Source organism: Acartia tonsa, chromosome 1 (genome assembly GCF_053477335.1).
Source record: "Acartia tonsa isolate MP-2025a chromosome 1, ASM5347733v1, whole genome shotgun sequence".
Classification (NCBI taxonomy): Eukaryota; Metazoa; Arthropoda; class Copepoda; order Calanoida; family Acartiidae; genus Acartia; species Acartia tonsa.
Genome location: NC_137260.1, coordinates 3,594,675 through 3,611,143, shown reverse-complemented (window position 1 = coordinate 3,611,143; position 16,469 = coordinate 3,594,675). Strand labels below are relative to the sequence as shown.

The following is a 16,469-nucleotide window of genomic DNA, read 5'->3' as shown; positions in this document are numbered from 1 at the left end:
AGACGATCCATGGCCAGGAATTACCCTTCCACATCAGGGTGCGGTTCCCCACTCACGACCCTGCCCAGCACGTGCAGGTCAACGCAATGATAGATCCCGGCAACCGTATGCCCGGGTCTGCAGTAATTTCCGAGTCCCTCATGCACGCAATGGGCATGCAGAGGCTACTGATTCCAACATGTAAGCAAGCTCTATATGGCGGTGAGCCACTCGCTCATCCTCCATTTGTACCGCGTGACTGTGGTCAGGAATCTCCCGCGCCAACTGAGCTTAGGGGGGGGTCTTTCTGTGTGAGTTCGGAACTAGGCTTTGTTTCGACATGCAGACCCCCTGCCTGTGGGTGCGTGGGGAGTTTATCCCCCTCCACGGTGCCCCAGTGGACCGCGAGACCGCCAAGAGCGAGTTAAGCTACGAGGGGCCCAGCTAAATCCGGGACCGGGCCCGTCAAGTCACGGCCTGATGCCCTTGGTGCCGCGCTCGGCCAGCGGAGTACAGCCACCCCCGGAACCGAACCTGTCAAGTCGCGGTCAGCCAAGTCCGGGACCAGGCCCGTCAAGTCGCGGCCTGAGGCCCCTGGTACCGCGCTCGGCCAGCAAAGTTCGGCTGACCCCAAGACCAAGCCACGGCCGGTCTCCGCCCAGTCCGAGCCCATCAAATCGCGGCCGGACGCCCCTGGTGCCAGGCCCATCAAGTCGCGGCTGGCCACCACTGAGACCAAGCCCACCAAGCAGCGGTTGGTCTCCGCCTAGTCCGAGCCCATCAAATCGCGGCCGGATGCCCCTGGTGCCAGGCCCGTCAAGTCGCGGCTGGCCACCACCGAGCCCGAGTCTGCCAAGTCACGGCCAGATGTTCCCGGTGCCGAGCCCGTCCAGTTACGGTAGGCCAACCGTGACGACACCGAACATGAACCGAGCCACAAGGAGCCGCTGCCGGGCCTGAACCCAGACTCATCCCATGTCGGTGAGCGCGGAACCCACCGGGTGGACACGGCCCTCACTGCCAGCAAGGGAACCAACCTGTCGGCTGTGACCCTTCTACCTGTACCAGACACGGCCGCAGTAGAATCACCCACAGCCTTCCCGGAGAACGATTGCCTCCCAGAAGCCTCCCCGACTGAGGATACTGTCATCGACGGCCAACCGTGTCCTCCCGGTTCCATCCCTGAGTGCTCCTACCAAGCCAAACCCGTCAAGTCGCGGCCGGCTACGCACACCTTGAACGCCGTGTTCCCCTTGCACAGGCAAGCGGCCCCGCTGATCACGGCCAAGCAAGTCACCCTACCGGCCTGCAGCCTCACGATGGTCTCTGTCCAACTACTTGGCTGACACCTTCAGGCCGAAATCCGCTTGGCTGCCCCAGCGCAGCAGGTTGGGGAGCACTACCTCCAACTGGCTAGGAAGCTAGTCAAGCCTGATGTTCTGGGGGTTTCCACCAATCTACCCCAACGCCTACATGCCAGGGGAGAACCTGTAGGACTCCAGGCGGACCTGGAGCTGGACAAGACTGAATTCTGGGAGACAGACCCCATGCTCAAGATGGGGGGACCAAGCGCTCCAGAACAATGCCAGGACATCAACTACCCTTTTAACCCAGGAGGATGGAAGCTTCAGCCCGATACAGCCCAGGGCCGTAGGAAGAGGCCATCACCCGGCACTAGGAGTAAGGGGGAGCCAACCCCCCTGAGGAGAGTCCAGGCCCCCACAGGATCAAGGCATGGGGAGGACCCCTACTACAAGCCTCAGGACTGCCCGCCAGGGAAGCTACCTGTAACATCAACCCCGTACGGTAGGGTTGCCCCTGGAGGCCCCGTTGCAACCATGTCCTTTCACTCGGACCTGCCACTACCTGGTCACCTGGCCCAGCTTATCGCCGGCCTTGGGCAAACAAGACGTCCCACCGTGCAGCAAGAAGTCAGGGATGGCCAGCTTGGGACCCTCAACCACCTGGCATCAATGACCACCGACTGGCTGCCGGTCATCGTATTGTTAATGTTGAGTGGTTGTACCTGGCTCTTACCCCTACATCTCTCATTATTCTTAAAAATGTTCACCCAGATTGGAAAGTTAGCGATTGAGTATAGCAGCGGAGGTATATGGCAGCGTAGGAGAGTCCAGGCATCCAGCCCGTTGCCATATCCGGTGCCATCACAGAGACCCAGAAGATCCCCTGACCAAGGCTCAGGGGGTTCGAACCCATGCCAGAGAATTGGTTGCCTACAAGAGAGGTACCAGACCCCCAGGACGGGCCAGAGGCCACCAGAGGTTGAGCACCAGGCCGGCCCCAAGCAGCTGCCGGCCATTGCAGCATCTCAACCTGCCCTGACCCATGTCACCACCAAGGGGAGGAGAAGGGCAACGAACGTTGATGCCACAGAGAGACCAGACCTACCGTACGAGCCAAGAGAAGAAGTGACCACCATTGCCCCCAGGAAACCAGCCAATGGGGCTCTGCCGGAAGTCGGAGACCCTGCTGGGATGCTGGGGCCCCAGCCAGATGAACCGAAGGAGACTTTAGCTAAAGCCACCACCCCCAGCTGTGGACTGGGTCAGAGGTGCAAGGGGATAGCAGAACACCACTCCCCAAGAGGCCTAGAGGCCCCTGTGAGACGACTGGCCACCTGCCTCTGCACAGACCCAGTAGCAACCAACCTGCCTGTTCCTGGGAAGGATTCACAAATTCTACCCTCGACTGCCAACGAGGGGTCACCTCTAGCCAGACACCCCTGTCCAAGGCCAGCCAAGAAGAACTTGCCAGCCAGGGGAGACCTTCCACAACCTACGCCTCCAGCTGAGAATGTGTGGGAACCAGGAATACTGACATCAGCCACCTCCAGCGAACTGGAAGAAGCCGCCTGGGGAGAGAGAGGAGATGCACCCAGTAACGAGTCCAACGGCCAAAGACCTTGTCCTAGCCCAGAGGGAGACAGAGTGCCAGATCACCTCCCGGCTAGGGGAGAGAGCTCAGGATGCGATACCTTTAGTCCCCTCACAGCAGGGACTGGGGAGCTGTCTGCCCAGATACTGGCCAGATCCCCACCGGACCTCCAGACCGGCCCTGATCCCCGACACAGAGAACTGGCCTACCCCTACACTGGAGATCTAACTGCCAGACTCCTACCTGCCCCTGTCCACGACAACCCTAGGGGAGACAAGGTGGCCGCCAAACTGCCACCACCACCTGCCAGCGTTGTCCGAGACCCTGGAAGCTGGATACTCCTGGACCAGTCCAATGGTGGAACGGTTGCGGCAACCTTACCAGCTAGCAGTCAACTTGGAACCACGGACCAACTGCCCCTGTACCAACCAGCCGAAGTCACTGTCCTGCCACCGCCAGCTGTGGACAGGAGTCTGACCAGCAACCCTACAGGAGGAGGAGAGCAGTTGGGACCTGCGCCTGCACCGCCAACTGGCGCTATATGTAATCCCACAGACGAACTAGAGTTTGAGATACCTGAGGACCGGACCAACCACCCTGGAGGAGAAGAAGAGAACCTGACCAGCCAACCTGCAGAACTGGGAACAGTCCCTCCGGCGCTACCCACCGACGCGATGTGGAACCCAGATGCCAACATGGAGCCTCTGCCAGCCAACCGCGAGTCCCCAGGACGAGAAGCAGCCACTGAGATGGAAGTAGCGGCCCCCGAGGACGAAGCGGAAGCGATGTGCCCCCTTCAGATGACAGCCATCCCCATCCGGGTAGGAGCTAAGAGGCCGAGCAACCTGGACAAGACCGGCGCACCCATGGAGTTCTACGCGCCTACTACCATCGTTGTCTCTCCTCTAGGAGCCTCTAGAGTGAGCCGCAGCCGGACCTTCCTCTTTCTCTGCCATCACCTGCCTACCCCAAGGAGGCAGCCTTCCCTCCTTCCTTTGCGCCTGTGGACACAGCCCCCAGCTCAAAGGAACCCATCACCAGCTACCCCTCATCATCTATTATTATACTTCTATTTGCTATATAAACCTGTATATCTTTTGTAATGAACCAGTTCAAAATATATCCTTTAATCAGTAACTCCTTGTAGTTATTTATTGGTAGGATCTTTAAGGCTAGGGGCTCGTTTGAATCGAACTCGCTCAGTAGGGTTGAACTGCTTCACCCCAAATACCACATATGCATTGTGAAGCTTTTAATAAATCTGATTTTTGGAGGCGGGTACCTCCATCCTCCAAAAAACCATCCATACTTTCATGGTAGTGGGACACCTCTCCCCTTCATGGCGTGATTCCTTACCATCAACATTTAAAGGAATCCTGCAAGAAATACCACGCTTTAACTGCTTAAAGACTGCCACAAGTAGACCAAATACCCCAAATTTGAAGCCTTCAGCTTCTATAACAAAAAAGTTCTAGGCATTTTAAAATGACATTTTATGTACAATGGAAATTTTGAAAGAATTGCAATGCTCATGTTGAAAACTTTAAAATTAAACTACGTGGCCCAGAAACAAAATTATAAGCTTATTTTTGTCATAAATTTAGGTTTCCAGTAACTAATTATATTTTTACAATAAAAATACCAATTTTTATAGTCAAAATCATCAAAAAAAATTAAGTTTTACTTGCGTTGTACCGAATGTACTGTAGCCAATCAGAAGGCTGAATCAGCTTAACAACCAATCACAGCAAAGCTTGTATTAGTTTACCCCTTTGTTTCCGCTATGATTTTCGTTTAAAAATGCAATTTAAATCGAATTTTTTTCATAGATTTTGACTATGAAATGTGGTGTTTTTATTGTAAAAGTGTAATCAGTTACAGGCAATCTGAGTTTCTGACAAAGATAAGGTTATAATTTTATGTCTAGGCAACGTAATTTAATATTGTTTTTTCTTTTATGAGCATTGGAAATCTTTCAAAAATTCCATTGTACATAAAATGCTATTTTGAAATGCCTAGAACTTTTTTGTTATTGAAGCTGAAGGCTTATAATTTGGGGTATTGGGTCTTCTTGTGGCAGTCTTTCAGCAGTTCAAGCGTGTTATTTCTTGCAGGCGTCCTTTAACACTGACAATAAATGGTCTTCTAATCAAATGGTTCTTTGTATTTTAAGTTTGGGGGAAAAAACACATTTTTCCAGAGAAATAGAGGACATTGGGCTGTTTACAACACTGGTCCCCAAAGTTTTATAATAACGTTTTATTATTCATTGACTTAACAATTTTGGGGACATTTATTGAATTTTGTTCATTAATTTGAGTGTCCTAACGTTTTAACCGCTAATTGTAATCTACAGAAGGGGTAATTTTGTGTTTACGGATTAAACTGTTTTTAAACTATTTTTGAATGGGGGGTCAAAAATATACTAGGACACCTATAGAATCAGACTGCAGAGCCCAAATTTGAATTAAGTCCCCAATAAACTTTTTGGGGGGGATTTAAAAATTAATTTTTACTGTTGCTCTGGTCATTTTTACCAGATCAAAGGGTCTTTTTTTACTTCGTGTAATATTGTAACTTACTGAACAATTTTATATAATTCACTTTATACTGATACAATAAAAAAAACATTACTCTGTTCAATGGAAATAATTTTTTTTCTAAAACAATTAATTTCATTGAAAAATCTGACATAATACAATAAAAAACATAATGCTGAATTTAAACCAATTAGAAATTAGAATTTCCGAAAGAGTGTTTTCACAAAGTGACTTATTTCAAACGTAGTTAAATAATTTTATTTAATAAAAATGAAAAGAATGAAAACCCTACTCATAAAAGATACATACTTTTTAAAAATATTTTTAAAAATATGTTTGAATAATCTTATTTTATATCATATTTGTATATGTGACAAAAATAAATTTGTTGTATTGCATAAACATTTGTTGTCATCTTAATTTATTTAACCCTTTACAGCCAATTTTTATGTGTTTTAATGTATAATAAACATGAAACATTTTTATGTTAATTCATTGATATATTGTAAAGAATTAATTTTTAATTAGTATTGATAGATAAAATCAAAAGACCTAACTTTACTGTATACTATCATACAATATTTACGAAGCAAGACACTCTAAAAGCTGAGTATTTTACCTACAAAGGGAAGAAACATCACGATTCAGTAAAAATTATTTAATCCATAGTAAAAACTAAACTTTAAAATCCTAATAAAAATTGATGTGCGCAATTGTTCTCATTTTTGGCTTTGCAGTATGATTCTACAGATGTCAAAGTATATTTTTAATATACCTTTTAAAAATAGTTTAAAAACAGTTTAAGGATTTACATCTATTCATCGGCCATAGTCTTATCCCTTTAGATAGTAAGAGATTCTAATCTAAAAATATTCTTCAGTTTTAATTTTCTAGAAAACAGATCCTTTATTGTGACTTTTCATTTATTTTCCAGATAAAAGTTTGAAGATTTATGCTCAGTAATCAGGCAAGAGAGAGAGCAAAAAGAAAAGCTTTACCAGTATGGCTTCGAAACCGATTAATATCCGCTGGATTAGAACCAGTTCTCAGCCCAACTGAAAAATCATATATAGATTCTAATTACAGATAATTTTCCATGATTATTAAAATAAAATTTATGGAATTAATATCAATTTTGTTATCCTGGGTCTTTGGCCCCGCGGGGCTATTAAAACTGGTTTTAATTTATAAATTTATCGTTTTACTATCCGCGGAAACCTGTCTATAATACGATGCGATAAACAACTATTGTAAGATGAGTAATGCAACAAAAAGATGCATGATGTCATATTTTTGGCTTCAATTGCTTTCTATAGCCAGTGCAGGCATTAGAGTAAAACAATAGAGGGGGAAGGGGTTAAATAACAGTATGTCCCCACCCCGAGGACCCTGTACCGACTTTAAATTGTGTCTTTGAAAATAAAATAATAGCGTCGGCAATGTTAACATAGCCAATTCGCTACAAACGACCAGACAGCAAGTTGCTAGCAGACGAAAAAGGTCCCCAACAGGCGGATCCAGGTAGCTGTACATTTATAGATTTATTGTGCAGTCAGTCAAAATTGTGCATTTTTACACGCAATTCATGTTCTATGATTTATATAATCCTGCATTTTGCAGTAGAGAGGGGACAATGGCCTGTTTATTTCACTAGTCCCCAAAGTTTTAAAATAATTGTTTTCTTTTTCATTGACTTAGCAAATTTAGTTAGTTTATTGAGTTTAGTGTTCAAACGTTTCAACCCCTAATTTCAATTTATAGAAATGGTAATAGTGTGTGTCATCATTGGGGATGTACATAAATCTTCCGACCATTTAGATCTCTGGCATTTTTGTTTTAAAGTGAGGCATTCCTAGAACTAAGGATTTTTTTGCCTAATTAATAATTTGAATCTCCATTTTTTCATCCTATCAATTGAAGTTATTAAACTAAACTAAAACATACGGACAGACGGACATTTAAAATTATAGAGTAGCTTCGCTACTAACAATATTTCACAATATTTTAAATGCACGGATCTAAAGGGATAAGGCAATAGCCGATAAATTGATGTACATCCCCAATTATTATGCACAAAATTACCCATTTTGTATCTTATAGATATTGGTTGAAACGTTTAGAAACTCAACTTTATGAACAAACCAATCAAAATTCAGAAAAGTACCCAAAGTTGTTAAGCTAATGAATAAGAAAACGTTATTATATAATTTGGATGACTAGTGTAATAAACAGCCCTATGTCCCCTCCTTTACTGAGATATGAGGCAAATAAGCTTTAGCCAGTGGTAGATACATTATCTGCACTTTTAAGGGAAATATTATTACATACATAAAACCTGGAAATGTTAAAAGTATAAAAGGCTGCATATTTTATTCAAATATCTTTTTTCCAAAGTCAAATATAGTATGCAAGTACTTTTCCAGTATGGCTTAGAAACCGATGATTATCCGCTGGATTAGGACCGACTCTCAGCCATACTAAAAAATTACTTATAGCATTGTATTACAGACAATTTTTCACGAATATTAAAGTAGTTTTGTAAGCTAGGGCATTTAGTCCATCGGGGCTAATTAAACAGCTTTTCTTCATTTTAAAATCCACGGAAAGCTGTCTATAATACGATAAATAACTTTTATTATGACGAACTTATGTGATTTTCCTATTTTGATATTTTATTCATATTTGAGGATAATCCCTTGATACAATGTTCTTACAAAGGATTAGTTTTTTTATAACATATAGGTATACAAATTTTTAGGGCTTAGCAGCCGCTGTTCAATAACAAACTGCAATGTATTTATATATCTGACTTAACCTTTAAATTGTCGACTACATAGCTTTTATAAAAAGATGATATAGCTGATAGGACGTCCAAGGAAGGGGATAAAAGGATTAATATAGGATATTTTACATCCCGCCCACTTAAAAAAGATAACCTCTGAAACTCATTAAAAAAAGATTCTTTGCTCTATGGTTCAAAGTTCCTATTTAAAAGACTTATGATTTCATAATAACTATAAATTTTGACAAAGTAAAGTAGCTATAAAATTGTGGCTTATAGCAGCTGAATGCCGAAAATAAAAAGCAGCCCATCATTTAGATAAAATATTAACACAGAAAAGCCGTCACAATTTTGAAATATCTGCAACTGCGACTTAACCGCTTTCTAACTATGCAACTGCTGAGACCTAGAAATTTTATTTAATATATTAAAATGTATAAAATATCACACAATTTCTTCCATATTGAGAGAAAAAATAATGTCTTTAAAGATAAAACAGTTAGGATGTTGAAAAATAAAATCTTCTCTTCAAAAAAAGATTTCAAAATTTTAGTATTTGCCTTTTAATTACTATTTTGCTGTTTTTTCTCTCCATTCAAATATAATTTTATTTGTAAAATGAAACTCAAAAGCTAATTAATACTAGGGAGTATACAAACAGAAACAGTAATCCTTATACTAAAGTAACAGGATGTTTGTCTGTCTGTGTGTCTGTCTGTGTGTACCGAAGGATCTCGCTAACCGCTGAACCGATCGGGTTCTCCTTAACAGGGTAGATTCTCATATGTCCTGGGAAGGTTTTTAACTATTTTGGGGGAGGGTACTACCACCCTCCCAAAAGAAATGACAAAAAAATTGAAAATTTTCTTAAAATCTGGGAGACTTCAACGTAACATTAAGAGGTATCCGTAAAATAAAGAATTATCGTAAACTTTAACAAACTAAAACATTTAAAGTGCCACTAGAGGCCTCTAGGGGCGTAGCCGCTAGTCTATCATATAGAAATAAATCAGTTCAACTAAAGGCATAATGAAAAAGGTCAAGTTTTCTTAGGCCAGTTTTTATGAATAAATATAACAACCAAGAACAATAAATAGAAATCAACATTTCTTTATTTCAGCTGCTTTTTTGGCCCTTAGCAAAAAAAATTGAGGCTTCCCCACAAAAAAAATCCTTGTGAAATAATTTCTAGATTTTTGGTTACATGGGCTAGAAATAAGGGAAAAGCTACTGTGAAAATACGACGAAACGCCCTTTAAGAGGCGTTGCCACGAAAGGGACCAATCAAATTATGTATTAATAGATTTAAATTATTTTCAACCACTCAACTATAAAATATAAATGTAAATTTTGAATTTAGAAGAGTTTTGATCTTTTGTATTCATGCATAAACTTTAAATATTTTCATTTTTTCTTATAATAATTCAGAAAATTTGAAAGTTGGAATACATCTTATATAGATAACAAAAAAGCAGGGCTCGGCAGCTGCGCGTAAGCCGCGTGTAAGACCAAGTGAAATTGTCACTTTATACCTTTGTTCTTAAACAGACAATCCAACCTTTTGAAATTTTTTATCACACAAGCTGGTTTAAATTTTAGGCTTATAACATTATAATACACGAAATTACGTCTTCTGTAGATTACATTTAGTGTTTGAAACGTTTGGACACTTAATGTATCAACCAATCATAACCCAAAAAAGGCTCCAATGTTATCAAAATATTTTGGGGACTAGTGTAATAAATATTCCAGTGTCACCTCCCTCCATGTAAATGTATTTACCTGGATAGAGTAATATTATCTTGATGTTGTAGCCAGGGTAGAATCTATCAACAATATTAAATTTGGGGACTAGTGTAATAAATATTCCAGTGTCACCTCCCTCCTGTAAATATGTAAATATATTTACCTTGATATAGTAATATTATCTTGATATGATAGCCAGGGTAGAATCTATCAACAATATTAACTTTGGGGACTAGTGTAATAAATATTCCAGTGTCACCTCCCTCCTGTAAATATGTAAATATATTTACCTGGATAGAGTAATATTATCTTGATGTTGTAGTCAGGGTAGAATATAACAACAAGTTTAACTTTGGGGACTAGTATAATAAATATTCCAGTGTCACCTCCCTCCTGTAAATATGTAAATATATTTACCTGGATAGAGTAATATTATCTTGATGTTGTAGCCAGGGTAGAATCTATCAACAAGTTTAAACATTGCAACTATAATTCATATGTTAAACAAGCCCGTGTTAATAATTAGCAAGTAAAATAAAGTATTAAGTTAAATTTTAGATGGAAATCTGCCAATATCTATAATACAAAGTAGAACGATGTCTCTCTGTTTGTTCGTTAATTTGTAACAAAGGATCTCGCTAACCGCTGAACCAATCAGGTTCTCCTAAACCAGGCAGGTCCCGCCAAGGTTTATAACATTTTTGGGGGAGGGTATCAACACCCTCCAAGGAGAAATCGCCCCTAGAAAAAAATCAACCTACCCCCCTCAAAAAACTTTAAACTAACCCACCCCCCCCCCTTCCCCTCCTCAAGTGCCACAAGAGGCCATTAGAGGCAAAGCCGCTAATATTAATAACAGTATAAAGATCATTTGAAAGTCTAAAACTTTTACAAAAGTTTGGACCCCACCATAAAGTTATGTGTTTGTTGAGCTAATCAATGTACTAATATCAATAGTGTTGGGTCGGATATCTGGTCCGGTTTGGTCGGACATCCGGCTGATTTATAATGCCGGATATCCGGTTATCCGGTAATTTGCCGGATATTGGGCAAATATTTTCAATATCCGGCCCAACCCTAACTATCAAGTAAAAACAGAAAAAGAAAATGTTTGTAATTTATCATACAAAAGTAAAAAGCAAAGAAGTAAAAAAATACCTTAAGGGATAAGACAATGGACAATAAATTGATGTTCATCTCCCATAATGATGAGCAAAATTACTCCAATGAACCAACCAATTAAAATTCAAGAAAAGTACCCAAAATTTTTGAGCTCACGAATAAGATAATGTTAATTTTAAAAACTTTGGGTACCAGTATAATTTACAGTACAATATCCCCACCCTCCCTGAAAAAATAACAAATAGTATTCTTGCCAACTTTAACTATTTCTATGACGTCATTATAATGACGATATGAAAAAATAAAAAGATATACACGTTTTTTTAGGGAGGGAGGGGACATTGGACTCTTTATTACACTAGACCGCAAAGTTTTATAATAACGTTTTCTTATTTGTTAGCTAAACAATTTTGGGGCCTTTAGTGAATTTTAATTGGTTTATTTATTAAGTTGAGTGTCCAAACGTTTAAACCACTTATTGCAATCTACAGAGGGGATAATTCTGTGTATCATTATTGGGGATATGTATGACGTCACTATAATGACGACATGAATAAATAAAAAGATAAAAAAGTTTCTTTCTATTTGATGTATTTATTACATTTACATAACAAGGACAATATGAATTAGAGTAAGGAGCGCTCAAAGAATTTTTATGCAAATCTATGTTTTTATTGCAAATCGATATATTATTACTTGAATGTTGCACCAGATTTTCATATACTCTAAAAAACTGATACTCACAGCTAGCTAAAATAACAATTCCCCCATCCATCCTTTTACCCCATACCCTTCCCTCCAACTGTGCGAACTAACCAATAAATGAGGTCCATATTAGCAACTACAAATTTTCCTCTTATTATATATCCATTTTTATTACATCACTATAATGACGACAACAATATAAATGTGTATAGAATAAATTTAATAATCTAGATGGTCAATCAAACATAATAATCCGTCAGATATGATGCATATCAATGATACGAGCGACCAAATTAAATTTTGATCCTACATTACTTTCAATTTTCCTTCAAGTATAAAAAACAAAACAGTATAAATAATAGCCACCTACAAGAGTTTACTTAGAATATATAATAATTTTACTTTATTTTTAAGACTTGAAAAAATTGTTTCTTATTGTACTAGGAGTCTTCAATTTTGGATATTAATCTAACAAACTTACTTCATTGCTATATGAATCCCTATAAAATGTTTACAATCAATAGGACGATTATACCTTCATTGAAGAATTATAGACTAACATATCCAATTTGTAGAAAAGATTCGAAGTACATGAGATATGAAAGATGCATTGTTGTTAATAACAACTCAGCGTTGCGGAGCCGTTTGATTTTGATGCGGCTCCGATCTAAAATCAAGAAAAAACTCGACATATTTTTTCCCACGTCTATTTTTGACTTTTGAAGGTTTTAAAAGTTCAATTTTTGATAAAAATGGATTTGAAAAACTTAATAGGGGCATTTGCACACGACAAAACAGAGTTACCAAATTATAATTTATAAAAAATATCTTTATTTATCTAGTTCGGAGCCGGAGCCGTTATTTTACGAAAATTGCGGCTCGGCTCCAGCAAAATATGGCGGCTCCACGGCTTCTGGCTCCGGCTCCACAACACTGGTTGTTATCCCTTCATCCATTAAAGGATTAGCTTTGTTTGTCCGCCACTTTTACATATTTCAGGGATCTTAAGGGATAAGACAATGGTCGATAAATTGATGTACATCCTTAATAATGATACACAAAATTAGCCCTTCTATAGATAAAAAAATAGTTGTTGAAACGTTTGAACACTCAACTTAATGAATCAACCAATCAAAACTCAAAGTTGTTGAGCCAACGAATAAGAAAACGTTATTTAAACCTTTGATTACTTACTTTTACGCCCAAATTAATTATTAGAGCTTTCCGTCACAGACGGACAGATCAACTTACTTAGCTTTTCAAAATACTTTTGTACAAAATAGTATACATTTTTCTAAGTACAACAATGTCTGTCAGTTTGTCTACGTAAAGATCTCGCTGACTCCTGCGTTTCTTGTCAGGTAAAATGCCTACTGATCATACCCATATATGCCTATAGATGCACTTGGGGGAACGAACCTCCACGTTTAAAAATGAAAAAGTAAAAAAATATTTTTTGAATGGGAGATGGTGTATTTTTTAACAGGGGCGATTTCTCCCTTAAAAAGTTATACACTTTCCTTGGACCTATGTAAAGCTTCGCTGGAAAGAAGAATCATATAGGTACTGTTGTTGACGTGGTCCTCAGGTACAAACACACAGACAGACATCATGATAATTTAATCAAGAAGAAGAAAAATTCAATCAAGAATTAAAAGTAGTTGCATGTTTTTTTCCTTCTGGAAGTATTCAGCCTGCCATTCTGGATCCCCTCCAAGTTTTGCCCTTACTCCTGCCCGCTCACTCAGACTACCTGTAAGATATAAATAATTATTCACTCGTTTAATATCAATTTAGATCCACTAAATGATCACTACTAAACAAGTATATTAAAATATCTAGGATTTATTCCAAGTTTTGCACTCTTGCAAATATTAAATGGCACAGGTTGAGCTCTGGCATAGACTTCCAAGGGTTGGGTTCAAGAGATAAACCTGGAAACTCTTCATTTACCCCCCTCAAAATAAAAAGCTTAGATGTCCCAGGGCTCAGTTGATTTCTAAAATCTAATCCTAAGCCAAACTTACTCTAAAAAGATTAAAGCAAACCACTAGCAGATTGAGTTTTACTTTATTTTTATTATTGAAAAGTTGTTGATTTCCTCTTGAAAATATTAATTATATGTTATTACATTTTTAGATTTTCAATTAGATTTTAGTTTTGAAGTAAGACTTATGATTAAATTACAAGTTTGCTCCGAAATCGGGGCCACCAAAAAAAAGGAGAGAACTATATATTTTTATTTTCCCTTCCGCGGAAAACTTTCCATAAAACAATGCAATAGTGGTTATTTATATTATCGCATTTATAAAATTTTAAGACTAAAACCAGTTTTGTTAGCCTCGAGAGGCCGAAGGCCCTGGTTAACAAAACTGGTATAAATTGTATGATTTTTATTTTAATATTTTAGGAAATTGTTTTTAATACGAGTCTATACATGATTTGTCAGTATGGATGAAAACCATGCCATAATGGAAAAAAACATACCATACTCCCAAAGGTGCACAACTTGGTTTAGTCCTCCTAAAAATAGAAATTTAAGTGCATATTTTTAAAAATATTTGCTAAAAAGATAAAAGGTTTTGTAAATTCAAGCGAAAAATTTTCTAAAATTTATTTCATGAATCCACAATAAAGATGCATATTGATTATAGATGGAGTGATAGGTTTATGTAAGATATAATATTCTTTAGCCCAATATTACACTCAAGCATTAACAAATTATGATTAACAAAATTACCCTTTATGTAGTTTAGAAAGGTAAAGACACAGTTACTTTAAATATACAGACAAGTCAAATAAAAACCTTCCCCCCAAATTTATATTCATCAAATTACAGAACGTGATATTACCTAATTCAGCTGTCCAGTAGCCAAGTAGAATAGAATGCTGTGTTCTATTGAAAGTTAAAGATCATAATTATTTTTTCCAGTATTGCTTCGAAACCGATTAATAGCCGCTGTACTATTACCAGTTCTTAGCCATACTGAAAAATCAAGTAATGCATATAGACTATTTTTACGGATATAAAAACAAAAATAATAAAATGGAAAATGACCAGGTTTTTACATTAGAAATTTGTTAGGATTATAAATATAAAGTAGTAAGGTTATTTGTCTTAGACTTAAGATTTCATTGCCTAGTTCATAAAAGACACAGGTCGACCTATGGAAATTTTAGGTCAACCATTAGAAGTTTTAGGTTGATCGATTATATACAGGTATTGGTTCGTTGTACTTGTTTAGGTTGACCTACAGAAAAAATAAGTCGACCTCTAAAAGTCATTTTGAACTGGGCAAATAACTACTTAACTAATTGAGTTGACCACTTTAGGCCAACTTGACATTGGTTTTTGCAATTTTATTTAAAAATCTAAATTTATGTTTTTCAAGGCTATATGCCCTCTCCTTAATTAATCTTACTACTACAAAGTCCCTAGACGCCAGTGACGCAGCCGCTATTTATTACTAAAAGGATTAAAATCTTTCCTGAGATGAAATTTTTCATTGCTTAACTTAATAAATTCTCCAACCTTGACAACAAATAAATATAAAATTTACAAAAACAATATTTTAAGTATAAATCAATAAGATTTTTCTATTTTAAGCAAAATTAATGATAAGTTTAATGATAAAAAGAGCATTTGTTGTATTTTTTTCTCCCTTGTTTTAAACCCTGCGTGCCTATCTAGTATACCCAGTTTAACCTAACTTAACCTTACCTAAAGAAACACACAAATGAAAAAATACCCCCCCCCCTCCCCTTGTTTTTAATTTATTTTAAAAATAAGGGTGAGGGGGGTAATTTCTGTGTTCAACAAAGCACTTTGAGGAAAATTACCTTTTATTTTAAGTTTTACCTTTTGAGGAACCAAGCTGTAAGTTCTGAGTTCATAAACCTTAGAGTCTGTGGCCTCTGTACAGATGCCAGCAACAGGCAACCCTTGCCTCCAGCACCCGCTCTAGGTAAAATAATTGTCAGTATGGCATCAGACCTAGCATACAGCATAATTTCCAGTATGGCTCGAAACTGATTTATTAATATCCGGTGGATAAGAACCGATTCTCACCCACACTGAAAGTTCATGAAAGATAAAATTAATACCAGTTTTGTTAGCCAATGCCTTCGGCAAACAAAATTGGTTTAAATCTCATAATTGTACATTTGTATATCCGCGGAAAGCTGTTTATGATACGATGCTATAAATAAGTATACAGAATATACATGGATATTATGACAGGGGAAAAACTGTTGTCAATTTAGGTTGCTGACATGGACATCAATTAAAGGTCAATTTGTTCAGCCAGTATGAAGGTAAAGATGTGGTAAATGGGGTGGATAGGTGGGAAAGCCTTATTCTAGCCAGCTACAAGCTGTACTTATTAGAGTACATGATTATCTGGTGTATTCTCCAAGTAATAATAAATCTATTAGGTAAATTAATTTGATAATTTGAGGACTTGGAGCGGGGGACATCCAAGCTTTTTATTTTGAGGGGGGGGGGGATAGTTTCAAAGTTGTAAGGAGGATATCTAATGTATTTTTTTTTATTTGAATGGATTAAACTTAAAATAAGTTGTTTCAAATTTTGAGGGGGTTATAAACCCCTTTACATTAATATTTTTTCAATATGCAAAGAATACAATAAAATTAACTGGTTTTCTCTTTGCATCTTAATATATAAATTTATACAAAATAAA

The 16,469-nt window shown here is 38.5% G+C and overlaps 1 protein-coding gene across 3 annotated transcripts in view; it reads right to left on the bottom strand.

Moving 5' to 3' along the window:
- Positions 1-16,469, bottom strand: part of LOC145331171 (protein NipSnap homolog 3B-like) — a 69,326-nt gene that overhangs the window by 30,003 nt on the left and 22,854 nt on the right. For 2 of the 3 annotated variants that reach the window (XM_080175893.1, XM_080175960.1), the window contains exons 2-7: positions 15,629-15,730; positions 15,260-15,301; positions 14,622-14,667; positions 14,257-14,292; positions 13,448-13,522; positions 10,360-10,405 (exon numbers count right to left, since the gene is read on the bottom strand). In XM_080175893.1, coding sequence (XP_080032019.1) covers positions 10,360-10,405; positions 13,448-13,522; positions 14,257-14,292; positions 14,622-14,667; positions 15,260-15,301; positions 15,629-15,730 — 347 coding nt within the window. Of the gene's footprint in view, positions 1-9,978; positions 10,025-10,359; positions 10,406-13,447; positions 13,523-14,256; positions 14,293-14,621; positions 14,668-15,259; positions 15,302-15,628; positions 15,731-16,469 lie in introns of all 3 variants that reach the window. The other variant, XM_080175825.1, reaches the window with a different exon arrangement.